Source organism: Aulostomus chinensis, chromosome 15, assembly GCF_037954235.1.
Source record: "Aulostomus chinensis isolate RoL2024-O1b breed Wild chromosome 15, RoL_Achi_v1.0, whole genome shotgun sequence".
Taxonomy (NCBI): Eukaryota; Metazoa; Chordata; class Actinopteri; order Syngnathiformes; family Aulostomidae; genus Aulostomus; species Aulostomus chinensis.
This window is the reverse complement of record NC_141334.1, coordinates 27565084-27592490: the sequence shown is the minus strand read 5'-3', so window position 1 is coordinate 27592490 and position 27407 is coordinate 27565084. Positions and strand designations below refer to the sequence as shown.

Here is a 27407-nt window from a genome sequence, read left to right as displayed (position 1 = left end):
CTCTCCATCCAAATGAGCTGACAGTGGGCCAGATCTGGGAGATGAAGATTTACCCAGGAGATAGAGCAGATTTTCCATGACTCCTGGAGAAGTGTCTCATCCTGGCACACTAGAAACTAGTTCTGGAAGAAATGAGGAACAGCTTTTGAGCCATTTTCTTACTGAAAATCATTAAATACCCACATATACAGATAAACAAACCCAAATACTCTGGCCAGCCGAGGAAAATGATGCCCCGTGATCTTCACAGCTTTTTAATTCAGCGCTCTTCCATCTCCTATCACACCTCAGATGCTTTCTGGAAACCCACGCAGAAGCAATGCGGCAGCTCCGACACCTCATCCAAACTCAATAATTCACCATGCTTTCTCTTGCCAGTTCTTCCCTCTGCCAATCTGAAAGCCTTGCACACACACACTCCGGCTTGCTGAGACAGCCCTCGAACAAACCATGCTGTCAGTTAACAAGATGGAAAAACATTCTGTTAATTTTTTCTCTCCCTCCTCCCCCACCACTCCTCCAGCAGGAGTCTTGATGTGCGGAGACGAAGGCTGGATCACAGCTTTCCTGGGGAAAGCCTGACACAAGACAGGCTGCGGCTGACATGATGAGCCTCGAGACTGCTGGCAAATTCTTGTGATGTCACTTCCCACCCTCGACAGCTCTGACACCCTGGCGTGGGGTACTGGGAAGACGAGGAAAAGAGGGAGCGCTGGTGGAGGTGGTGGGGGCCTGATGAGAAGAAACACTGGTGCATCGACTGTGAGGCTCTTCTGTTTTCTTTAATGTTCCTCCTTTTATCAGCAGTCGGAGCTGTCGGTGGTAATCATGCTTGGAGTGAAGAGCTGCAGAGACGATAAGCTTGGCCTGTCAGCGCTGCAGACGCATGCTGCTACCGCTCGGATGGCGTCCTCCCCCAAGAGGACAGACATGGATCATCCTCAGGGGGAAGATTGAGAGCAAGATATCACATCTTGTTCTTCCTTAAACGCAGGTGTGTGTAACGGCGTGTGTCACAGTACAGTGACACTACGATGCAGAAGAGGTCATTTCACATCTCAGCATGGCGCCTACACCTAATTCACACATGAGGTTCCATCCTTAGACTCGCTATAACAGTGGTTCTGTCTCCTTGGGTTCTGCTCACATTTGAACCAACAAGGGTACCTTTCTACCTGGACATTGGTACCAGTATCCAATGGCATTTATTCCTCTTCTCTGAGCTGGGGGTGGAGCCTACCAGGGCTGGTCAAAAGTGAGGGGCATGCCTACACACAGGGACATATAAGTATTCACACTCACATTCACACTTATGGTGTCACAGTCCCATGTGATCATTAGTTTGGGACTCATAACTGTAGTCCATGTTTTTACTAATGGGTTTCTGGTTTTGTGTTTATCGTGTTTTGTTCTCTCTGGTAAGTTCCTGTTTTATTTCGTGTTTACTTCCCTCCTCTGTCTTCATGTGCTTGACATTTCCTGTCTTTCTTTCCTGCCTCTTTTGCGTGTATCACCAAGATCTTGTCAGTTGATCAGTCCTGGTCAGTTACCGCTCTGCTCCCAGTGTCTCCTCCTTTCAGCTCCCACCCCTGGCCAGAGGGATCTGCCCAACTAGACCCAGCAGCCAAAGAGGAATTACTCTTTTCGAGTTTTTTGAGGAGGCAGGGCTGAGAAGAAGGTCTTTCTCAGCCCTGCCTCCCTCACCCCTTTTTGGAGAACATGCCAGGGCCTCTACACAGGTCCTCCTAGAGTTGGGGTGAAAAAGAGGAGGGGGCATGATGAAAATCAAGCTACTCAACTGCCAAGATGCCAGGTGTGTGACCAGTGACCCCACATGCTCCTCCTTGTGCTTTTGCTCAGTTGAAATGAAAACCTGCAGCCACACGGCCCTTACTGGACCAGTTTGGACACCCCTGCACTAAGTATTCTCAACAATGAATTCCAAGGACTATTCCGGTTGAAGCCGTCTCCAGAGACAGTGTTGGCTGCCACAGCAGCAACCAAACACTGTTCCTCCTGGGGGAGGGATGCCAATATAGCAGCCATGTGCTTCTCCACCAGGGGTTGGGACGTAGACACCATGATTTCCTGATCCTGTACTGCCTGGGCCACCGCTGCCTTATCCTGTGTTGGGTGGGTTGTAAGCGGCTCTTGATCCCGTTCCCTCTCCTAGTCCTGTTCTAGCTGGGCTGGCACTGCCTCCTGATCCTGTTCCATTGCCTGGTCCTGTTTTGGCTGGGTTGTTGCTGATCCTGAGCCATCAATGATACTCCCCTCTCTGCATTTGTGTCCAGTTCCACCAACACTTGACATATGGAACAGTTAGAGTCTCCAGTGATGCTAATGAGCATGATTTTGGTGTGTGGGAGGAAGCAGCAGTCCTAGCCACTGCACCACTGTGCTGCCTCTTATTTATTTCACATTAGTCAAATCAAACAGTGTAATACTATGTAGTACTGCAGTAATTCAGACATGACTAGGCATGGTAATGTGTAATAACTCATCTGAAATACTCAATGTGCAATAACACACATACTTATTGTGATTATCGCATTGATTCACATTCCATACATATTTATTGTGCGTATATAGAGTTGTACTGAAGTATGAAGTCTACCTCACACGTACATACAATATCTATCATATTATTGTTCGATTTTCCTTGCTATATATTGTTGTGCTCTGTACATTTTTACATGCATCTATTTTCTTTGTAACATAAAGAATGTAATCTGAGTTAAAAGTGAGTTCTAAAAATAGATTTCCCTCCATCACTAATAGGCTACATTTTTACATATTTGGCTGACACTTTCTAACCCACTTCATATTTCCCCAGTGGTGTGATTATTTGAACGTGTTGAAATAGCAGAGGAAAAAAAAACAGCTTAAATAGCAATAAGGATGAAATGGTTTCCTCTTAGAGAGACATAAATGTGAAGATAATATGACATCCCAACTAAACTGATGCTGTGATGTTGTTGTGGAGGAGACTCAGAACTGTCACATAAATCTGGAGATGATGACAAATGTGGCTTTGTGTCAAGGCTGCTTGAGTCTACTTTATGGCTACAAGACACCATCACTACTGATATGAATAGTAATTATGCTCACACAAAACAAGGGACGCTGTGGTCACATTACATGCATGACAGGTGGCGTGCGACATAAATAATGGAACGTGTGGCAGTCGAAAGTCACCAGGCATTTGGTTACCAATTATCTTTCTCTTGTGAGCATTAAAGCACTGTGCATTGTTTACCGCTAACAGACATAATTGAATAATAATGCCCTGGCCCCACCTGTTCTCCGTGTAGGGGAGCTGGCTGTTTGGCTGGAATAAATGAGCTGTGCTCTCCCATTTCCTCCTCCATCCTGATGGTGGGGGAGGGACGCTGCCCTCGCCATGGCTATTAAAAAAACGTGACCTAACCTGTGCAGGGGTTAAGCAGCTAATGTCCTCACAACTGCTCCTCTGTGTACATGAATAATGCAGATCAGGTTCCTAAACAAGCACAGAAATGAATCTATAAATCAGCCAGGTCACCCCCCCCCCCAACCACCCCCTTCTGATTGGTCCTTTCCACGATCAACTGAGGGAGTGTCCTCACTCTCTTTATGGTTCCTGTCAGGGAAGGGTGGATGTGCATGATTGCAGCATTTACAATAAAAGACATTCTTGTAAAGAAACTGTGGCTCCCACCAATGATTCGCCTGTTGTCTTTATAACATCACTTCAGATCATAATGGATGACAAGGTCATGGGGGGGACAAATTCAGCCCCCTCAACATCATCCAATCTGAAGGCCATGGCACAGTACACTTTGTTGCATATTATATATATATATATATGATTTTTAGATACCCCTCAGTTTGTTTAACTACGGGAAAAAGACTTATGTTGTCTTCAACTTTTAGAGCAGCTTTTGTTCTTGTTGTAAACACCGGCTGAGCTAATGACACTTATGGGTATTCTAATCCTTCTGGAATTGGGGCATAACAAGAAATTCATGAGAAGCACTGTGGAGACAATGCAAATAGAAAACAAGAAATCTCAGCTAATTAAAAATAACAAGAAGAATGGAATAAACCTCAGCAGTTCACTTCCCAGATGTTGCTGAACTCAACTGTGAGGAACAGAGATATGCTGGTGAAACATGCTCTGCAGTTCCTCCATGGAAAGAAAAAGTGGGTCAATGTGGATTCTTGCATCGTCCCAAATGAATTAATGGAGCGACATCAAGTTGTGCCCCTAATTCTCCCTGAGGCTTCCACTTGTGCTCCGGTCCTCCCACCTTGACTGAAGACACTGCTGAGGGATCAGCAGCATGAGTTTTTAAAATAATCCCAAGATCTAGGAGGTGGCGTATTCTCTCTGCACTCCAACCAGTCTGTTTCAACATGATTCTAACCACTACATTTTGAACTGTCCCCTAAGCTGCATGTCTGCTGCAGGATCAAAAGATTCAGCCTAAATTCCCAGTTTACCAAACTTTCCTTTGGGACATGTGGAAACATGGCTACACCACCTGGCATGAGAGAACAATTTCAACTTGCCAAATTAAAAGTAACCCGTTTAGGCCTCTCTTCTTTTTTTTGCTGGTAGACAGTTGTAGATGGCCATGACCCCAGACCTGTGTGGTCCAGCCTTGATTTAATCCAGAACAAAGACCAGAGGAAGTGGAGACTTGTGCTGAAATTTTTACTGATGCTGATATTTGGTATCATAGCAACAGAGATATCTCAACTAAAAAAAAATGCAGCGTATGCCTCCAAAGTGCTCTCAAGCACTCCCAGTTGGACACCGTTGGAAGGGTGCCTGGTGCATTCAGCAGGGGACACAGGCCCCAAGGCTCTTGGAAGTTCCTGATTCATATCAGGAATGGAGGTGTTTAAATCCCTGTGTGAATATGTTCAGCCATCAAGGAACTACAGCAGCTCAGTAGACACAGGTGATGAGCCCACCTTCATTTGTCAGATCTCCTCCAAAGCCATCAAAGAAAGCCAGTGCGAGTCATTACAAATGAGTCGATTAGTGTGTCTGCAGTCAGCTCTGTGCTGTCTCCCAGTAATGGTTGTGAGATTTCCATCATCATCATCATGGCTCCCTGAGTAGCCATGAGTACAGATGGAAGGTTGCTCATAGGTAATAATCTGTCTCCCCACCCAAGAGCCAGGTGTCTTTAGCCTTGGTATTTAGAACTGCAGGGATAAGAGGAGGTGGTCTTGTCTGAGGAAAACACAATGAGGTGACGCCTGTCACTTAGTAACATGATAGAATTGGTGTCCGGGGTGAGAATACAAACGCGACATCTCATAACTTGAGCTGACGCATCATAGCCAAGAAAACCAAATGCCATCCTCACATCAGCTTGCATGCTGACATTCTTTCAGCCTCCCTCCCTGGTGCTGCTTTGCCAGGCAGAAATATCACGGCCAGCCAGCAGTGCCAGTATGACTCACCTCCACTTGCCATTCAAAACACGTCACTCTCTCTCTGGCCTCAGAGAATGACGGGCAGTGCATCTGCATCTTCTGCCAATTATTGTCTGAATGTGAGTGTCTGTAACATTTTCTCGGAACAAGTGAGCCAGCTGGGTGGAATGAGCTCTGACACCCGAGCTGTTTATATTAATGAGGTGACCGGACATCAGGCATGTTCCGATTCACAATCAGATTGTCAATCAGCAATTAAATGGACAGATCACGATCGTTTTCACCAAAGACGATCAAATACTTGCTGACATTTTATAGTAGTTTAGTAATTTAATTGTAGTCTCCGACTCTCTACGATGTCAAATGGAACTGAACCTTTGCTAAGTATCTTCACCAGCCATTGTGCACTCAACCTTCTGTGCTGCCATTTTGTATTTCACACCTTCTCCTAAAGCGGTGCGAGCTTGAGGTGGATTTGTATTGTCAGAGGGACGACGAGTGTGCAGCGTTAATGTTGCCATGTGGCTGTCAGCATCATTACGATGCATTAGCTGACAAACGGAAAAAGCCATGACTTTGCAACATAGAGCTACAAATATTAGATCTGGTCAGTAAATCATCTTAAAATCCATCCCTCCATCTTCCCCTCTTCTCCTGTTCAGGGTGGTGGGGGTGGAGCCTATCCCAGCAGCCTTCCCCCTGGACAGGTCACCAATCCATGGCAGGGCCAACACATAGAGACAGACAACCATTGGCTCTCCCAGCCACGCCTACGGTCCCCCGTATAAGACCCCGTGCTGCAGCCGGGGCTCCACCCACAACCTTCTTGCTGGGGGGCCACAGTGAGGACCACTGCTACACCGGGCCGCCTCATCTTAAAATAGAGTATATTCGATTATTAATGATGGTAAGGATGAACAGTGGACCGGCTTCCACTGCCAAGACATTCCAAGGCAGCATTTCTTCCACTGAGTCAAGAGGATGAAGTATTTAATGGTTGTGCTGCCTTTTCATACATCAGCCATTATGATGTTCTAATGACAGAGAAATACACATAAGGGTCAGTCTCAGTTCTATCGAAGTTCAGCCTCTGCTGGGAGCTCCGCCATCTCTCTGGACTGTAATTTGAAACCATTCCGAGGCAAAATGGAAGCTGTTTGATTTATCCCTTATTACATTGCTTCTTAAGAATCTGTCGGGCAGCCTCATGAATTCATTCATCTCCATAAGCTTTCTCAGCACCACTTAGGCCTTGTGTAATCTGGGTGAGACCTCTTATCACTTCATTTACACAAGCAGGAGACTATCAATTCCTGTCCGGCATCTGGGCCAGGGGAATTAGAGCAGAGGTGTTTGGATGTGCCCAGACCCGCCGCAGTGACAGGAAACTGATTACACCCTGAAACTCCATGCACTTGTTCCATTTTGCAGCCTGTATTTACAATAGTAGCAAGCACTAGTTAAATATATTTGCAGTTTTATTGCTTACACTCTCTTCAGTGTAGATCCCAATCGACTCACAATTTTCCATCATGAGCCATTGATGAATTGCCATTGTGATAAGAGAGACACTTAAAAGCATTTAGCTGGTGCCGAGCTCCACACAGCAACCTCATAAAGTGAGACAATGGCTGGGCTTAATAAGAAACAGAATGGATCCCATGAGTATGAAGGGCCCATCAAGCTGGGGAATTTCATTTAATTTCCCCGGGGCCGTCGATGTCTTGTACACATAATTAGAGCCCAACATGCAATGCACCTTGTGTTTTGTCAATAATTCCCAGAGGAGCAATCAGGACAAGGGTTGGACATGCCTCTGTGACCTGGACTACTTGCAACAAGCTCAGCCACCTAATTACACCGCCTCTAACTAGCAGCATGGAGTTGGTGGGCAGGATGGAGGTGGGGATACAGCCCCTCCTCAAAGCCCCTGATGTCATTAGGGTTGTTTGTGGCAGCCGCCATGCATGCTGGGACAGCGTTGTCATTCTGACAAGCCTGCACTCCATTTTCTTTTGGAGTGACTCACAGCTTCCCATGATGGTCGACAGCAGGAACTCAGTACATTTCTGATGGCTTAAACAATCATATTTCTATAATTACAAATATTGTTGGAAAAAAAGAACATCTCACCAGGTTAGCCTTTGGCAAAACTTACTGACAGTCAGTCAGTGAGTCAATTTTCACATTATTTCTTAAAGATTTGAGCACTTTCAGCTGAATTTCCCCAAATCTCATCATGCAAACTCAGACACGAAGATCAGGCACTAATTGACTGATCAATACTGACGGATCAGAGCTCAGACTGGAGGGAAACGCTGCCATGTGGTGGATGCAAAGAGTCAGGCCCAGTGTTGCCAACTCCTGAATAAGAAAATGAGTTATTGCTTTCTTAAAAGTTGCCACAAGTCATTAGATGATGTCATCAACTAATTTGCATGGTAAGTATTTTACATATAATGGTCTTCATATGGGGATGCACGGTGGTGCAGGTGTCCTCCCTGTGGCCCCCCAGCAAGAAGGTTGTGGGTGGAGCCCCGGCTGCAGCACGGGGTCTTTCTGGGTGAGTCTCCATGTTCTCCCTGTTCCTGCTGGGTTCTCTCTGGTACTCCAGCTTCCTCCACAGTCCAAAGACATCAAGAGGGGACCAGGTTAATCCAGACTCTAAATTGACCGTAGGCGTGGCTGGGAGAGCCAATGGTTGTCTGTCTCTATGTGTTGGCCCTGCCATGGACTGGTGACCTGTCCAGGGGGAAGGCTGCTGGGATAGGCTCCACCCCCACCACCCTCATCAGGAGAAGAGGGGGAACATGGAGGGATGGATGGATGGATAGATAGATGATGGATGGATGGGCATCTCAAAACAAAAACATGGCGGCCGCTCCTGTCATTGTCGGAGGAAAGTGCCTTATTCCAAGAGAGTTTTGATTTAATAAAGCATTCTGATGACATTTCTAGCGAGAAATATACATTTTGTTTTCCTAATCTTGGCTCAGTTCTTGTGTATAATCTTTGGTTTGTTCGTTATTACCATGAATCCTTCACCTCTCGGAAGAGAGTCGTTACAGTGTCACGTTTCTGCTGTTGCTATGGTGGTTGCTAAGGACGCTACTGGCGTCATTCCAAGTTTTCTGCAGTTGTTATTGTTCAAACCACGGAAACCTAAATGGCGTTCATGTTGTTGTATTTTGTCGTTCCATTGCGTCGTTATCTGAGTTGATAATGTATTTGTGGGATTGTTGACTAATAAAATAATATAAAACATGTTGGCCCAGGAATCACCATCGAAATATAACATAGCTATGCTTGTTTGTTGTTGTTTGTGTGATTGTTGACTACAGCTGTTCAATAAAAATAAGATGAAAGTTCCCCAGGAATTCCATATATCCGCTTCCTCGCTCTCTCCGAGGAAAAAACCCCAAATATTTTTAATACTTTATCTTTTGATTAATAAGACAATCAACAAATTCATTTAATTTCTGGATGTTTATTCTACCTACAAAGTCCATTTGTATGTCTTATTATCACTATTCCAGCTCTGACCACGTCAGTAGATGAGTGCAGTCGGAGTGAGGGAGACACCTGTTGACCAGGAGGTGGACGTGTTGCATGTCTGATTTTAGAATGAAAACTAAACACTAAAATGGACACAAATGGATTTTAACGGATACAGTAACTTTTACTTTGTTAAACTTAGTCGTAACATATCAGTAGTATCAAACTTTAAAACATTATCGCAGTCCAAACTCACCGTGCTGAGTGAACTGGTTCTGCCTTTGCCACCAGACACACAGCAGCTAGAAAAATCCTTGGCTGTTTTCTGGGGGTGAGCTGAGGCTCCATTGGAGAGCGGAAAGACGGAGAGCCAGTCAGGTCTGCCTGCAGAAATCACCGGCTTGACAAAAGGGCAATGAGGGGTCAGACAGGCTCTGTGAGAGGCAGGGACCCTGTTGCTGGGGGGGCTTATGTGCAGGTGAGCCAGGCCTTGACTGACATCCACCAAGCGCAGTGAAAAAGTTTAACCTTGGCATGTCGGCGCATTCCCTCTCAGCAGGGAGGGAGAGCAGAGAGAGAGAGGGATGAGGAATGAGTGCATGAGAGAAAAGAGAGAGGGCTCCTTGAATAACAACAACCGAGTTTTTTCATATGTGGCCTGTTTCCAGAGACACGGGTCTGAACCCAAGGTCTTCCTCCATACATTATTAAAGACCGGTAACTGGCAGGACGGCCTCATAAATAGAGATGAGGACAGCTGGGGTGCTGCTCACAATTGATCCACCACAAATCCACGGGCCGACCCGGATGGCTCTGTACAAATATAACGCCACCGGGCACTGGTCTCTCAAGTCCTTTTCGGTCATCGTGGCTGATAACTGGCGCCATATGGAGTTAAATTCATTTCTGCCCAGGTGCATAGCATGAAACATGTATGCAATTTAATGTGCTCTAACATATTCAGGCGGAGAGCTGAGTGCAGTTTCTTCAGCCCTGCTACAACAACATGAGAGGCGTTAGTAGAAACTGTGACTGAGCTGAGTTCTGAAGAGGTGGCAGCCAAAGAGTTAAATCAGTTACCAAAAGCAAGACACATCCCACTTATGAAGACGTCTCACAGCAGGGAGACTGATCACGTGGGCAAGACTTCAACAGCTCTACCTCATCATCCTCCCACTTTACGTACTGGACATCATATTTATTTATTTCACAGTGGTTTTGTTTCCACACCAAAGCCTCTCAGAATGTGGAGAGTCTCATAAAGTCTTTGATGTATGTTCACAATTTGCCAGAGACATTTTTCTTTTCCAGGTCAAGAAAGATGGGAATGCCTTTTTCTTTCCACAGGAGTGAACATCTCAGTCAAACGGCATATTTATGGTTTTTGTTGCTGATTGAATTATTTTCCATTCCCTGTGTTCTCACTTTGCACTGGGAATTGAATCATTGCCTTTGAAACATGATTCACCGCTGCAACTGTTTTTCCCCATTCAATTTCAAGGACTTGGCACCCTTGTGCTATTCAAACATGTGCATTATTACCTTTTATTGTTGGCCATAAATGAATGGTGAGGTCGAGCACTCTGGAGGAAAGTGTAAGATGCTCCGGCTTGTGTAATATCACATCTCAAGGTGAGAGTCAAACTTTCCCTGCTCCTTCATTTTCACACTAAAGCAGCTGGAAGCATCCGACGGCTCTTTCAACGGCTGCAACAACGTAGTGTTGGGATGCAAAACACAGCGTCTTACTTGTGGAAAGGTGCATAGTTTTTTTTCCCCCAAATTGCACAAAAGAAACTTTTCAAAAAGTTTCCTAAGCCTGACGTCGTTGGATAATTCTTGAATTTTTGAGTTAAGGATCCTCATGGAAAAAATGTATTAAAATAATATTAATACTGTACAAATTGTGAACAGGTAGTACTTCCTCTCAGTTGCAGTGAAAACAGGAAGTGTTGCGACAGGGCCTGCGAACACAAACTCAGCTCAGCTGTTTCCCACGTCCCACTGAGGGTCAGCTGGTGATTGTTCACACCTTCTGTTGTGATGTTGGCGAGTGGAGACGTGCTGTGACAGAATGAGGATTTACCTGCTGGGACAATAAAGTGGTGCAAGCTCTGGAGCAGGCTACTTAAAATGGGTCATGGTGGGAGGGGGTGCTTTAAAACAACTGATATCAGAGTGGATTCAAGTGAAACCTGAAATGTGCTGTTTGTAATATTTCAGATTTCTAAATTCTCTGCATTTTCACCTCCAACTGTTTCCATAGTTAAAGGTGCGCAATAAGTCTCAGATAAGTGCTCAAATTAAAACAATGTTGTGTTCTTTTTTCCATGGGCAGATGTGAAGACTTCTGTTAAGAAATCAAACTGTCATCAAACCCACTTGCTCTTCCCTCATAAGTCTAGTCTTTAGAAAGCTGCAGGAGTCGAGCTGCTGCCTCCGTATTTGAGCCTCCCTTCTTTCACCAATACGGCGTGACTATGCATGATAAGCAGCTGCTGCTGAAAACAAGGCAGACTTGTGTTTGTCAGGCCTGCAAAAGTCAGATAAACTATTGAGTTTTCCTTTTGGAGCTGAAAACACACCTGCCGAGCTCAGGTGAGGTGAGAATATCAAAGCCAGGTAATAAATAACCTTGTGTTATTAGCTTCTCATTCTTGAGGACGGAGGAAGTGGGCTTTTACATCAATTAGGAGACTTCTATTTAATTACCAGTGTGTCATTGAGGAGTGATAGTGGTGGTGGTGTGTGTGTTTGTGTGTATGTGTGTGTGTGTTTGCTGGTGGGTGGGTGTGGTACTGATGGTGAGGGGAGGAGAAGGCTAGGTTATAGGGGGGAGGGCCGCTGGCTGGCAGAGTGTATGTATGGTCTGTCTGGGGAGTGCTGCTGCCCGCTGACCTGGTCATCCATCAGCCCCCCACCTATGCCCACCCCCCTGCCTCCCCACCTGGGCCCATCAGCACAGCTCTCAGCCAGATTTGGATTCACACATTAATTTCTCATCTGTGGCGCCCTAATGAGCTCCGCCTGCTTGTCCACCGCGGAGACCCTGCTGATTATCAGGCAGGGGGCAGCCATTTGTCAATGGCAGGAGATGACATTTACACTGCTGACCTTGCTGCCAAGGAGAGAGCAGGGAGAGAGACGGGAGAAGAGACGAGCAGCAAGGAACAGAGAAGAAAAGAAAAGCAATCAACAGCTGGGAGCTCTGCTGCCGGCTGTCACCAACACTGCCATGTGTACAGATGATCTCTATTCATGGAAGCAAAGGAGGAAGGGTGGGCCAGCGTAACGCTGAAGGTCCACATATCCATCTATTTGTCTGACTTAAGTGATAAATGGCTGACAGGACAAAGCGCGAGGTGCAATCACATTTCCCTTTACTTCTCACATACAGCACAATTCTTTCTCTCCCTCCTATGCGTGCAGGAGTGGAGACTGCAGTGCTGACACACAGGCCTCCGAGGGAGCAGGGATTTGCCAGTTATTGGATGGAGGGGAGTCGTGTAGGTCTGTGACACCCGCTAACCTTGGCCAGGGCTACTGGGACTCCAGGGGTATCCATCACTGTGGCAGCCTTGAGACCCAGACCGAGGGAAAAGCCACAGAAGTTGCAGGGGGAGGGAAAAAAGCTAGTAAAAATTTAATGCACTCCGCAGAGCGGTCATGTCATACTTGGTTATGGAAAATAATCCCAGATGCCTGCAGTGCTAAAATGGAGCTGTAATGTGCTCGCCTCCTAACCCACCCTGACAGCCATGATGTACGACTACCATTACCGGAAAATATCACTTCAACTAACCCGTGATCCGGCTCCGCTAAGGGTCACATTATCCATGAGGAACAAATTACACTCCCCCAAAGTAAATACAAATTTCCTACACTGACTGGGTACAAAGCACAGGGGGGTGGAGGGGGCAGGCTGGAATGTTACCTATGACAACGCTCTGCAGAGTGACAAGGATGATAAAGTACATGACAAATCACTGGCTGACAGGGTACTCTAGTGCAATCAGCCTCAGCCTCAGCCTAGCGAGCACCCACTCAAGCCTGTAAACACTACTCTCCTTCTTTGGAGGGGGCAAAACACATAATCTTTTAACGCTGACAAGTTGCTCTCTCCTTTTTATTACTCTTCCTTCCCACTGCAGTGGAAAGAGGGCGGGCTTGAGGGGGTGGAGGCTGCTGCTGCTGGTGGCAGGGTTGGAGGAGTGGGGGGGGGGGTGTAAAATGGTTTTATGTACAGTGCTGCTGAGTGATTGAGAAACACAACTCTTGGGCTGTAATTGCCTGAGGGCAGATGCAGCAAAACAATAAAGGAAGAGAAGCAGTAAATATATTACCAGTTCAGATCTTTATTTTATGTCAAGGACAAACAGGTTCTTTCAGCTGCTCTGAAGTACCCACTTAGAAACCCTTGCACCAAATGCAGAGCAAATTACAGCACGCCGTTGCATGGTCATTAATACAAGCAGAAGATTTTCAAAATTGCATTTATAGCTTGTGGCTGCTGATAGAGCAAGTAACTAACACTTAGTACAGGCATAGTCTCAGAGACAAGGAGCAAAAACATGAGCGAGTCCCCCTCCTTTTTAACGCACCGAGCCATTGTCTTCGCCAAAGGCTGACACAACAGGAACGAAACATGGACTGTGGAGATGGAGAAAGCTGTTGAGTATCAGCAGATATTCACACTAAAATGTTTGACTGGCAGTTTCAAGGTGCCACTTACAGGCACAAATCACTCGGGCATTAGTAAGTCCAGATCAAGCAAGTGGCTGAGTGCTCTTGGCTGGAAGACCGCAAGGACACGGTGCAGAGAGTCACTGCAATTGGACTCAAATCTAAAAGATGACTGCTTCAATGAAGACGTGTTTGACAGGAGGAAAGAAGGCATTTACATCATGACGTCTTATCTCGCTGTAGGCGTGGTGAGAAGGTCTTGGATGCTGGAAACGTCTCAGTGTTACAGACACCTTGAGACAAGGCTGGCGAGGGAGGCCCTTGACATCTTTAATTGGCAAGACTAAGTCCGGCCTCCGGGTACTAAATCAGAGCACCTGTTTACTCCTGGACCGCCCACAAAAAAAGAGCACAGTCAGCATGTTCAGCATATTTAGCACTAACCCCCCAACTCCTCACCAGAGGGGCCATAAATCCATGACCCATCAACAGAGGGGCCATAAACACATAACCCATCACCAGAGGGCCCCTAACCCATCACCAGACGGGCCATAAACCCATGACTCATCACCAGAGGGGCCCTAACCCATCACCAGAGGGGCCATAAACCCATGACCCATCACCAGAGGGGCCCTAACCCAACACCAGAGGGGCCCTAACCCGTCACCAGAGGGGCCATAAACCCATGACCCATCACCAGAGGGGCTCTAACCCATCACCAGAGGGGCCATAAACCCATGACCCATCACCAGAGGGGCTCTAACCCATCACCAGAGGGGCCATAAACCCATGACCCATCACCAGAGGGGCCATAAACCCAATGACTCATCACCCGAGGAACTTAACCCATTCTAGGTCTCTAATCCTAGGTCTCCAGTGGCCTACTGCAGAATATAGGTAATACTGTGTAGTACTGTTGAGTTTATGCATTTCTATATAAATATATAGAGTATAGGTGGTATTGGGTAGTACTTTAGTGTATCGGTAGGACAGGGTAGTACTGTTGAGTATATGTAGCACTGTAGATATTAATGAGTATCAGATAGTACTATTGTAGTATAGGTAGTTTTAGGCTGTACTATAGAGGTGTAGGGAGTGCTGGGTAGTACTATGGAGTATCTGTATTACTGGATAGTGCTATACAGTGTAGGCAGTAGTAGATAATACTAAAGAATGTAGGTGGTACTGGGTAGTACTTTGGAGTATCAGTAGTACTGGGTAGTGCTATAGAGTGTAGGTAGTACTAGATAATACTATAGAGTGTAGGTAGTACAGGGTATTAGTACAAAGTGTAAGTATAACATTGTAGTACTCAAGAATATAAGTAGTATCATAGAGTGTAGCAGTACTGAGGTATTAACCATTGTGTGTGTTGTAAACACAGAACCTCTATGAATGGAACGCACACGAGCAAAGATGTATAACAGCATGTTCCTGTCATGTTCTCCAGATATGGACTGAAGGAATCTCTTCATTCTGGTAACGTGTACAGAACCAGGAAGTACAGCCTATTAGAAAGAGGGCTGACACTTCCAAACATCCCTGGCAGGTGACTGGATCAATACTCCGTCTATCACAGACTAACTTCAACCAATCAGATCCCCAAGCTGACGTGGAGGCTGAAGTCAGCCGGTGGAGGAGTGAAACATGGTTTCCATGGAGACAAGTCTTCCCGGTGTTCTTTTCTCTCCAGAAGCATCTATGCTAACATCTTCTTGAGCCTCCATTGTTGTTTGCAGAGGCTCTTGTCACCTGGAAGCCCTGCCCTCCGCTGACAGTAGCTCCTCCCTTGGATATTGATGGGTATCCAGTAGGAAACACATCACTTGATGTGTGATCCCGTGACTCCAGATGTCATCATAGTGAGAGCGGCGGCAACGCTATGGGATGCAGGTGCACGCCCAAAAATGCTGTCAATGTTCTCAAATAGCGAGATGGAGGTGCACAGTGCGGCTCCCTGGCGCCCAGGTACTCTGCTAATGAGGGCCTCAGCAGACCTGCTAACAATAATGCATCCGGAGCTAATAGCCGCACCGAGCTGACCTGTCTCCCAGCATGCCGCCACAACGTGGTGCTGTAGAGCGCCAGTCCTGCAGGTCATAAGCAGACAAAACTCTCCGGCAGAACTGTGTGCATATACTCTGAGAGGCAAATGGATGTCTTATCAGAACCTGGCAGCTCTCTCCGACACGGCATAGGCCTTCTACACCACGCAGAACATGATTTCTCCAGGGGACACTTTTTCCATTTCCTGCTCTTGAAGGGAAACTAAATAAGCCATGTTTGTCCTCATCTGAAAACATTTGACCCATTAAAACGACTCTGCTCTCCAATGTCCTTCTCAGGACAGTGTTGAAGAAGTAGACCGCATAGTCCACAGAATGCAAATGACAGCAGCAGCAGTGGGTGTCGCATGCCGGTGCCTGGCAGGAGCAGATAGTGGCATAGGTGGCGTGGCCTGAGGAGGGGTGAAAGCTCCAATTACTGCCTCCCATCGATGAGTCAGCCCCTGTGGTAGGGGTCCCCTATTTACTAATTCACTCCTCTGTTACTTTAACACACAATTAATCAATGACAGGAAGGTGTAGTCGGCACTGTTCATCAGCAGCGTAGCGGGAGCCAGGCTGAATTAATACAGTCACTGGAGGGATTAGAGCTCACAGTGCGCTCGCTCTCTTCCTGAAACAAAAAGGAATTGCCACTGAGACAGTAGCAATTTAAATCGACAACGCTGAGTAATGACTCAATTTGCTGCACAGTCTAAACAACACAAGCTAACAGCACTGCTACGTCATTAGAGTAGATCTCCGGGTGAAAGTCACAGGATAATGCGTCTCCTCTCTGAACAGAGGAAGTACACTCCCAACAGTTACAAGACTGGATACTACAAATCATACTCACTAACACTTGGTTATCACATTCACGAAAGATACTGCTGCTGTGATTTTTTTTTTAATCCCCTTTCACTCAAGTTGGGGTGTTAGGAACAGGTCATTTGCTCCAGAGATGAGAGAAAATCAAGACCTGAAGAGGGATGCCAGTACAGGAATGGCTCACACCTGCATTCTCTCTAAAGACCAGCAGGGGGCTTTCAATGAGAACTTCCTGCCGCCATCATTGAAGATAATCAACGTCAGTACTTAAAGTTGGTGCCTGCCTGTTTTACGTTTAATGCACTTCAGTTATGCTAAGTATAAAAAATTTCCCCCTAGTATTAACATGGTGATGTCACTCTTCCAGCTCCAGTCACTGGTTGGCGTGGCAACCCTCACGGCCAGTAGGCAATAGATCAGCTGTTAGAGGCACCACTGCCTTGAGGCCGCTCTGGTCTCCATCTCTACCTTGCTCTTCATCAATTATGGTCCCAGTCAGAGTCATGTAAATGCTCAAGGTGAGGCTGCTTCAGGGCGTGGCTACCACCACATCTCACACCCACCCCTGGCTCCCCTCACTACCGTGGCGATGATATTAAGAAGCCGAGCTTCAAAACGAGAGTCCACAAACCAGCGGGTGACATTTACTCTATATTTTTAACAGCTGGTTGCCAAAAACCCACATTCACTGGTGTGAATGGGAGTTAAATAACAGACGGATTTACCAGAGAGTGAGGGAAGCATAAACATGAGGCTCAACTGGGGTCTTTCGCTCTTCAACCCTCTTAAAGGTTTGTGTCATTTTATAGAATCTGTAGGCCTTGGCCGTAGTCACAGTTATACCACTACCACATGACTTCAGTAGCTCACTGAATCGTCTCCTGACATCGATGGCACTGTAACCCCGCCCCAGGAAACACACTCTATCTATGATGTTCCAGACGGGAAGATGCCTCTTGAGCGATTCAACAATGCTACCGTCAGTCTGTGAGCTGCTAGCTGTGATGAAGGTGAAGCAGCTAATGGAAACATACATACATGAGTGGTGAACACCTCCATCTACTGGGGGGCTTGAGTTGTTTTTAGCTAGAGAAAGAGTGTGTCACACTAGGTAGGTAAAGAATATTCCAGCCTACAGATGCCAGTCAGAGCTGAAAGACTGTCACAGCCAACCCTGAAAACCCAGAGCTGTTTGATTTAGATTTTGCACATTATTAAGTCTTTTATAATGACTGCACAGCTAATTAAGATTTCCTAGGAGCTGTTAGCAGGATGTTTCATTGTAATGATATTTAATTCTCACCCTTAAAGAAAACTGGTATTTGACTCTTATTCTGGCAGAGTGAAGAATGACAGGCTTACCTTGTCGTCTTGGTCCGTCTCTGTGTCACACTGCAAGACAAAGAAAGGCAAGGTTGATACCAGGGAGGACTTCTGCTCGGCTTAGATTCAGCGACAGCACACAAGTGTAATTAACCTTTTCAAATGGCATCTCTTATCAGCTCTTTAATGACAAACTTATCACACTTGTATTCAGCGTCTGAATATCATCAGATCACTCCATTAGCGTACACAAGGCCTGGAATGTGGAACAAAGCGGTTTTCCCATGAGCAGCCGTGCCCTTGTTAACACTGAGGCTCGATTCAGACGGAGCTGGAATCTTTAAACTCTACCGGACACCAGAATTAGAATTCCACATTCCTGCTCCAGGCTGGGATGGAGAAATGATGAGAAGTGGAACTTTGTAACCGAGGGAGGAAAAAGTGGTTAGATTTCATTTTTTCTTTCCAATTTCAATTTCAAGGTCCACTTAATTCTTTATCAACTAATTAGTGTCATGCTGGGTGACTGGCGGCCTCAACGTTGTGCATATGGCTGAGGTGCAGAAACGCACTGGAGTTGGTAATGAAGAAGGCACTGGGGGGGAATATGGGCAGGGGTTGGCTCTGTATGTGTGTGTGTAGGCGGGGGGAGTGCGGGGAGGGGTTTGTGGGTGTCGATTAAAGAGACGCAGGAGAGAAGGAAGGGGGTGAAATGATTGACAGCCTGGGGAGTTACTGACAGAATGCCCTGCCCTCTTTTCTTTCTCTTCGTCTTTTTTGCTTGGATCTCTGGGTTTTTTTTTCTGCTGATCTGGGACCCTGCAGAGCTCAAAAGGTAGCTGGCTGGCCATGTGACTGGTGGGTTTCTCAGGCTGGACGGTAAAGAGGGGGCCATGCGAGCTCAGCAGGAGCATAGCATCCAATTTACAGGCCTGTCCCACAGGGCCCCAGGGGCAGCCTGCGGCACGCTGCCATGATGGTCAGCTCCAGCAGCTCATAAATTATGCAGAGGCAATAAACGCACTGGGCAAACACTCCTCCGACATTCTTCAGTTCTCTTTCCCTGGCTTTCTCCACCACCCACAGCATTCCTCCACCTATTCCAACTCAGTCTCATTTCAAAACGTAAAAAGGCTCCGTTTGTCCACAGGTCCAAACCTATCAGTTCTACCATGAAGGCCTAAAAATCGTGAAGTGGGTACAGTTTTTTCCCCTATTCTTTTCTATTGGAGCGCTGGTAGGTCATGTGACTCTTTCATGCTATCTTTCATTGATAGACTTTACTGTGTGTGTGTGTGTGTGTGTGTGTGTGTGTGTAAAGTTTGGTGTATGTAGCCCAGGTAGAAACACCAGAGCCCAGATTTGATCCTCAATTCTGCTCCAAAAGGCTCTCATAGTGCAGCAGTCCCAGACCCTGATTTTGCCCAGTTTCACAAGGGGGTAGTTTTTTCTCTTTGAACCCAGGAAGTTGAAATTTTAGTGTGTTGTTCTGTCCTCCAGAAGGATCGCATCTGTGCTGGTTTGACCCCCCTAAGTCCTTTCTGCTGTCTGTAAAGGGCGTGGCAAAGTCCAGTAAAGTCTTTAAATGAAGCATCATAACTGGTCAAAGTTGCTCCAAATGAGATGAGATTTCTGGGAGGAGTTCACACCTCTGCCACAAACCAACATTTAAAACTTTGAAGCCCCACCTCCTTCCTGAAGCTACTTCCTGTTTGGGAGGGGGTTCTAGAATTATTCCACCAGATAGGATAAATTTAACTGGCCAGATAGTTAGGATTTCTTTAATGATACCCTTGATGAACCCAGACATCAGTGTGGTTTGTTCCACTCAATAATAAATCTGTAAATATAGCGTGAAATGATGGAACTGAAAGGCCACCTCTGAGTGCAGGAGTTCGCCTGTGTGACGGATGTGACGTCATCAGACCGCCATTAGTTTGAATCATTGTTTCTATTCTTAATGCTGATTGGTAGATCTATAATGGTGACAAATGGACTTTGTAGGTAGAATAAACATCCAGAAAGTAAATGAATTTGTTGATTGTATTATTAATCAAAAGTTAAAGTATTACAAATATTTGTTTTTTTTCCTCGGAGTGAGCGACAACTTCCGGATTTTCTCACAGAAGAACGGGGGGGCCGACTTCCCCGGAAGCAGATGTTTGGAATTCCTGGGGCACTAAAATCCATTTCATATTATTTTTTATTGAACAGCGAATATTATGGAAATAAAATGTATATTTCTCGCCAGAAATGTCATTAAAATGCTTTTAAAAAAAATCAAACTTATCTTGAAATGACCCTCGTCCGTAATGGAGTGCTTAGCAACCACCATAGCAACAGCAGAAACGTGGCACTGTAACGACTCTCTTCCGAGAGGTGAAGGATTCATGGTAATAACGAACAAACCAAAGATTATACACAAGAACTGAGCCAAGATTAGGAAAACAAAATGTATATTTCTCACTAGAAATGTCATCAGAATGCTTTATTAAATCAAAACTCTCTTGGAATAAGGCACTTTCCTCCGACAATGACAGGAGCGGCCGCCATGTTTTTGTTTTGAGAGGCCCGCATGAAAGAGTCACATGACCTACCAGCGCTCCAATAGAAAAGAATAGGGGAAAAAAACGTACACATTTCACGATTTTTAGGCCTTCATGGTAGAACTGATAGGTTTGGACCTGTGGACAAACGGAGCCTTTTCACGTTTTGACAGGAGACAGGGTTGCCTATTCTAGTAGAGGCAGCCACCATCAGGCAGCATCGTTACACCGTCATCAGGAAAGATAAAGACCAAGGCAGTTACCCACTAATGTCTGCACGTCTTTTCCAGCTTGTGAATAAATAGGGGTGTGTGGCATGGAGAGGACTGACTAATGCAGCAGCAGCAGCGGACCACATGTGATGAGCAGCATTAGCTGATGTATCCAGGCCTCTCAGAATGTGACAGCAGCAATGCCGCCGAGCACTCATTAGCGGCGTCTCTGCCTGTGCATCACACAGCCAGGTATGCAGGCATGCGAGGGGGCTCACATAATGGACATTAGTTTAGTTTCTTTCCACTGTGTTGTGAGCCATAAAAAAGACTGCCAGCCGCTCTTTCTTGCATGTTCCCCTCCTCTTTCCTCTTGCTAAGACAGAAGCCGGCTGGAATGACTTGCCCTTGCTTGTGAGGCAAATGGAACATGCTAATGGAACTCATTGTATTACCCAATGCAAAAGTGCCATAGCTCATTACTTTAAGATAAAAGGATATCATTGTAGACGGCAAGCAGAATTGACTTTCTGTGCTGCGACTTGATGATGATTTAATCAACTGCTCTCTTTCACTTCTCATCCCGCCGCCTGTCGCTTTGCAGGTGCCACTAAACGAAGCACTCACACGGCTACTGGCGGAGAGAAAAGAAAAGAAATTGCTGTCATTACTTTTCTCCTCTGGAATAGAGGTATGCAAATTTCCCAGAGCAACAAAGGGTGGAAAAAAGGAAAACTTAATAAAATGGAAATACCTTTATAATGAGCAAAGTAAGAAATCCTGAGATCAGGCATGACAGGCGAGGGCAGGCAATTTGATCGTCCTTACAGTGCAGACAGCAAAGCTCTGTCACACTCGCTGCTCCATGAAGGTAACACAAAGAAGCAAATAATGATAACAGATAAACACAAATGTCAGAGCTCTCAGTCACTGTAAGTGATGGTATTGAGCTAATATGTGGCCTTATGCTTACAGAAACCTGAGGCAACCACACGAATCCCCGCATCTCTCTGTGGCTCGTATTTCTCCTGACTGAGAACCACGGCCGGATTGCTGGAGGGTCTTTAGGGTTGCACTGTGAGCTTGCAAGCGTCAAGCTAATAACTGGGTATTGCTGTAGGAGGTGAGCATGAGCTCAAAACTTCAGTTATTGCTACGATTACGGGTAATCTGGTGAGCTGGCGATGAGTGAGGAGAAATGAAGCTGCGGCACTTCGGTTGAAATGCCAAAAATGACTCGATGTCAGTGGTAGTGGGGTTCATGTTTGTTGAACAGACACACGTCAAAGATTCAACATAACTGAAGGAGAAAAGTATAATAACAATGGTGCCATTGACATTGGGCAGGAAATGGGCCTTATTTAAAGCAACAGTCATGTACAATAAGGAAGCCATTAGTCCTGAGGTAGGGTAGGAGGGGGTGGAAGGGGCTGACAAAGAAAAGTGATACTCTACCCAGACTCACTGCTATTTACACAGGGTCAGTATTATACTCTATAGCTAGACCCTGGTGTTTAGTTTAAGTAACACAGGAATGTCAAACATTAGCTTCAGCTCTAAGAGCTGTTGATGTTGGCCTGTATCCGGACCACTTCTGATTGCCCCTCTGCTCTCATCCAGGCCCCTCTTTTGGCTGAGTGCTCTAACAAATTTCCCTGCACTCAGTCCAAGCATCAAGCCTTTTGTTTATATTGGTCTGGGAGAAGGAGTAAATTATTCTTGTTCTAAATCCTCTCCAGCTGAGAGTAATATTGGACGAAAAGAAGGGGAACACAAGCAGCCATGGGTTGCATGCTAAATGATGCAGCTATTGTCCGTAGCAGAGGGCCCCGCTGAAGTCCCCTGCCAGAGCTGCCCACAGAAAAACATCTACAGAGTATACCACATCACACAAAGATGCGTGCGAGGCAAGAGCGCCATGTTACCTTTCCAACATAACCTCCAGGAAATGGCTAACAGATGCCAGCTAATCAAGACAAAAAGTGACATGTATCAGCAATAATTCTGTCGGCAAACAGGGCGCTTCACTGGCTTACTTCAACTTCTAATCAGTCTCCAGAGATACAAGATGCCACAAGTGTTATATTTCCTTTAGTCTGTATCTGGGATGGATGTGTATTGTTGCCGCCTTCAGGGGTGTTAGCGTCAGGTTATGCTGCTTGCTATCCACGACCTTTGAATTTCTTATGCTTGATGCAGTTTTCATGAAAGCACTCCAACTGCACTGAGGGGGGTGTCTGTTTATCAGCCTGAGCCAGCTTGTCCTGCAGGAGGGCTGAAGGGGTTAATGCTGAGGGAGAAAGCCAACCTGTTTGCTGGGAGCTGGGGAGACAGCATGAAGGATAGCAGCCATCGCCACGGTCAGCCCAGACGCTGCCAGTGTGATGTGTTGTTGTCAAGGGCTCCTCATCCCTTCCTCCTAACAGCTCCTTCCAGATATAGCTGCACGTCCTGATGGTTTGCTGATGCAAACAGTCACATGGCAAAATGGTTTTCTCCCCTCCTGCTGCATCCTCCTCCATCTGCTGCTGGGGCCCGGGTGCCACCGACCGCCTGCCTGTCACAGCGTGTGTGGAAATTAGCTAGGGAGGAGGTGCTCGCTTGTGCTAATTACATTTTAATCATTGGAAATGTGTTGGCAAATCAAGCCTTGATTGCCATCTTGGAGCCCAGAGCTCCTCTCTGCAGGTTGGGGATGGGAGAGTTGCAAGGCTTGGAGGCAGCAGCACCCAGTCCCGCTGGGCTGGACAGCTCACCCTCCACCACGGCTGGATGTGGCAGCATGCCAAGCTTACCGCCGGGTGAGGGCTGTGCCACATTATTCATGGAGAACAGAGGAGGACCAGAATGTTAAAATGAGGATTTGTGCTATGTTTATTCTCAAATCCTCACGCTGGCCAGCCACGTCTGTCATGTAACCCAGAAATTACACAGTACCAGTCCCGGCACAATAAATGGAGCTGAGTGGTATAACACAGTACCTGCAGTACCTGGCACAAGTATTTTATACAGGGTATTTTTGGATATGCAGTATGATTTGATTAAACATGCGTCTGGCCTGTAGGAATAAAAGTGGAGAATTCTGGTTCCCGCTGATCAGCTGAAATGACTGACGTAGGAACAGATATCGGTACAGGAGCCGTAGACACATGCAGTCACACGCACACCCTCACCTATCGCCGCGTTGACGGAGGAGAGGCGTGATGGCCTGCAGCTGTCAGATCATCAGTGACGCGGAGCTCAGTTCAGCTCACAGTAGTTGTGTTTTCATTTCATTGTTGAGCAACTGATGTAATGTAATAAAGGAAATGTGCATGTGCTGGAGGATTTAACAGCTGCTCCAGAGCCCCCCCAAGGTGATATCGACGATGACGATGATGATGAAGCTCACTGACCGACCATCGTTTAGCACTATTACTTCTAACATTCCAAGGGCAGAGGATTGTGGGTAAATTAGAACTGTGGGTGATCCACAAGTCTCATGCGAAGGAAACTGGGTACAGGATCAGTTCTTAGGTGGGACAGGAAATGGGAGTCGGGTTACTCCTTGTTTGTGAGCTATGCTGAAGTGGACAACCACTGTTGAGGACAGGAAAGAATTGATTTGGATCCTGTAAATTATGCCTGGATCGGCCCACATTCTTATTCCTTAAAACTCGGCACGACACATCTCAAGCATTACGAATTTGTGCTGAACCTGAAAAAACGTGCTGAATGAATGAGTTCTTAACTTCTCACTGGAGCCTCAAATAAACCTTGGGACAGATTTTCGTCAGAAATAAGTCCAGCAGACACACATTTCATCAAACAATTTTCTTAAAAGACATTTTTGTAAATACACGTGAAAGTTCAGCAAGGAGAAGGAAATCCATCTTGACACGCCTGACTGGGACAGATCTTTAAAGTAAGCAGGGCTCTGCGGTGATGACATCGAACATCTAATTTCCCACAGCATCTGCTCGATGTCGAACTGTCATATAAAAGTACAGTTAGGAAAGAAAAGACCCAAAAAATGACAAGGAAAAGAAAACAGCACAGCTTGAGTGTGTGAGACAGTGTGTGTAGTCAGGCGAAGGCCTCGTCCAGCAGCCAAGAATGTTTCGTCAGGGAGGACCAGACTTCTGTCTGGGCTAATATAACAGGTCTGATCCACATGTGCAGCTCCAGCCAAATGCAGCACGCCAACATCTGATTGCAATTTCCTTTCAGATGTAAAACTTTATCCAGAAGATATTCAATTTGACCGCAAACTCTGGATTCTAGTCACAGGGTGAAGTGGAGCTAAAGGAGGGATGATGGTGAGAAAGGCAGAAAAATGAAGCCTTCCATAAAATAATAAGAACGTTATAGTCCGTGACCTCTGGTTTCAATACCCTGAGGACATTTTATGTTTTAGTCCTCTTTTAATTTACTGAAAGAATATTTCACATACACTTTTCTAAACCCAACTCTATTATTAATTCCATTTGTCTAAAGATTTACAATCATAAGCAGCAATAATTTCAAATCAGAGAGTTGGCGTACTGGAAAAGGAGCCCTGCACACACACACAGACCCACTTTTAGATTCAGTCACTTGGGTGATGGACATCATCACGGTGTTAGTGTGGAGGAAGGCACGACGTTTAGCTCCTGCAGCGCTGCTGCTGCGGAGTAAACCTCTCTTGTTTTCACCCACCAACCCACACGTACACACACACACACACACACACACACACACACACACACACACACACACACACACACACACACACACACACACACACACCTGACAAGGACCAGGATAGCAAGGCAGGACCAGAGAGGTGCAGCACTTTGCTTTAAAGAAATCAATCTGTTATGTAAGCAGTAAGTTCACTATCCTCCCTTCCTTCCGGAATCGTCTCAAGGCGAATGGAGCAGCTACAGGCAAGACTCTGAGGGGTGCCTGGGGGTGGGAAGTCTTTACGCTCAAGCTGATGGAAACACGTGTGTGGGCACAGACACCAACATATACACACACATTGTCTCTCCCAGATTTTGCTTCCATAAACCAACGGAGGACAAAACAGATGAAGAATTAATAAGAGATGAATAGAAGGATTCTGAGATAATTGCATACATCAAACTGTATTGTTCCGGCGGCTGGACCGACCCCCCTGAGACGTGCCCTCTTGGAGGGTATTTTAATTAACACACATGCCAGACAATGATGCAATTTGGCATCTTCCTTACAGCAATCTGGCCACATTCATAAACATCGATGACTGAGGAATGCTCTTTAAGAAGAACGAGTGCCACGAGGACAGGAAGTTGGTTTCCAGCCAGCTGAACAGGTGTAGTCATCGTGTTCTGACCCAGGAGATGCTGCTCTGTTAAAACCAGCTGGACCATTACTATAAACAAGACCAAGTACCAGTACCAGTCCCAAAGCTGGCACTGAATGGGTTCAGTTATGTTTTTAACCAGTTTCAGAGTACACTGATTAACCTTCACCAGTTCTAGGGCCTGAAGGCTGTTCAAGGTCTACCCAGGAAGGTGAAGCTACTTGCTGTATTTCTGGATGTGTTGAATTTCACTGAGGAAAGTCATCAACGCATAGACTCAGGCATGGGAGCGACCTCAGCTGACCCCTTAACACCCCACCAGACCCCAGGCTCCGGGGGTTGCCAGGACCTGCCCTGGCCTGACCCCTGTGAGATCAATTTCACCCTGGGTTTGATCTGTAATCACTACTGTTGTAAAATGTAGTGTCCGGTTGATGGGATGGACCAGGCTCAGACTCTGACTTTGGGCACTGTGGTAGACAATATACCAGTAGAGATGGACAATACTGTGGTTATACGCGAAACTATAACATGTAGTCCTCAGGAGTGTCCTTTCTGTTCTGTTTGGAAAGGCTGCCCATATTTATTCAACATTTGACTTCCAACATGTTTGAAATCTTTTGATAAATCACATAAATATTTAGTAGAACAGTGGCGGCACGGTGGAGCAGTGGTCCTCACTGTGGCCCCCAGCAAGAAGGTTGTGGGTGGAGCAGTGGTCCTCACTGTGGCCCCCAGCAAGAAGGTTGTGGGTGGAGCCCCGGCTGCAGCACGGGGTCTTTCTGGGTGAGTCTCCATGTTCTCCCTGTTCCTGCTGGGTTCTCTCTGGTACTCCAGCTTCCTCCACAGTCCAAAGACATCAAGAGGGACCAGGTTAATCCAGACTCTAAATTGACCGTAGGCGTGGCTGGGAGAGCCAATGGTTGTCTGTCTCTATGTGTTGGCCCTGCCATGGACTGGTGACCTGTCCAGGGGGAAGGCTGCTGGGATAGGCTCCACCCCCACCACCCTCAACAGGAGAAGAGGGAGACGAAGGAGGGATGGATGATGGATGGATTTATTAGAACACAGATATCTGGATTCCAAGAAGTAAGACATTTGACATCATATTTCACATACCATCCTACACGAAGCAGCTGAGACATCTTAGATGCTGTGACATGTGACATGCATTCTATAATCAAACAGAGGTGTTTCCTCTACCTGCCACCTCTCTTATTACCGACACTCCTAGCTGGCAGATAGGGATGTATAGTGAACTCCCCAGCGTTGTCAACGACATCCCCCTGCTCCTCCATCCCCCTCCCACCTCCAGCTGGGGGATTGGGGGTTGGGGGGGGGGGTTCTGTGCCTCTAATCACTTAACTCCTCACACCTGATGGCACACTATTAACTTTGAATGTCTCCAGTGACCCTGCGGGTCGTTGCCCATCACATCAAGTTTTTATTAGGGAATTTTCTTCATCATTAGCTGTGGCCTGGAAACGAGCCATTAATATTCATACTAGCAAACCAAAATGAGGTCTCACTGATTTTC

General features: G+C 46.3%; 1 protein-coding gene across 10 annotated transcripts in view; it reads right to left on the bottom strand.

The window, feature by feature from the left end:
* The window catches only part of auts2a (activator of transcription and developmental regulator AUTS2 a), a 388494-nt gene that overhangs the window by 99901 nt on the left and 261186 nt on the right, over positions 1-27407 (bottom strand). For all 10 annotated transcript variants that reach the window (XM_086179169.1, XM_086179168.1, XM_086179172.1 and 7 more), the window contains one exon: positions 17847-17876. In XM_086179169.1, coding sequence (XP_086035295.1) covers positions 17847-17876 — 30 coding nt within the window. The remainder of the gene's footprint in view (positions 1-17846; positions 17877-27407) is intronic.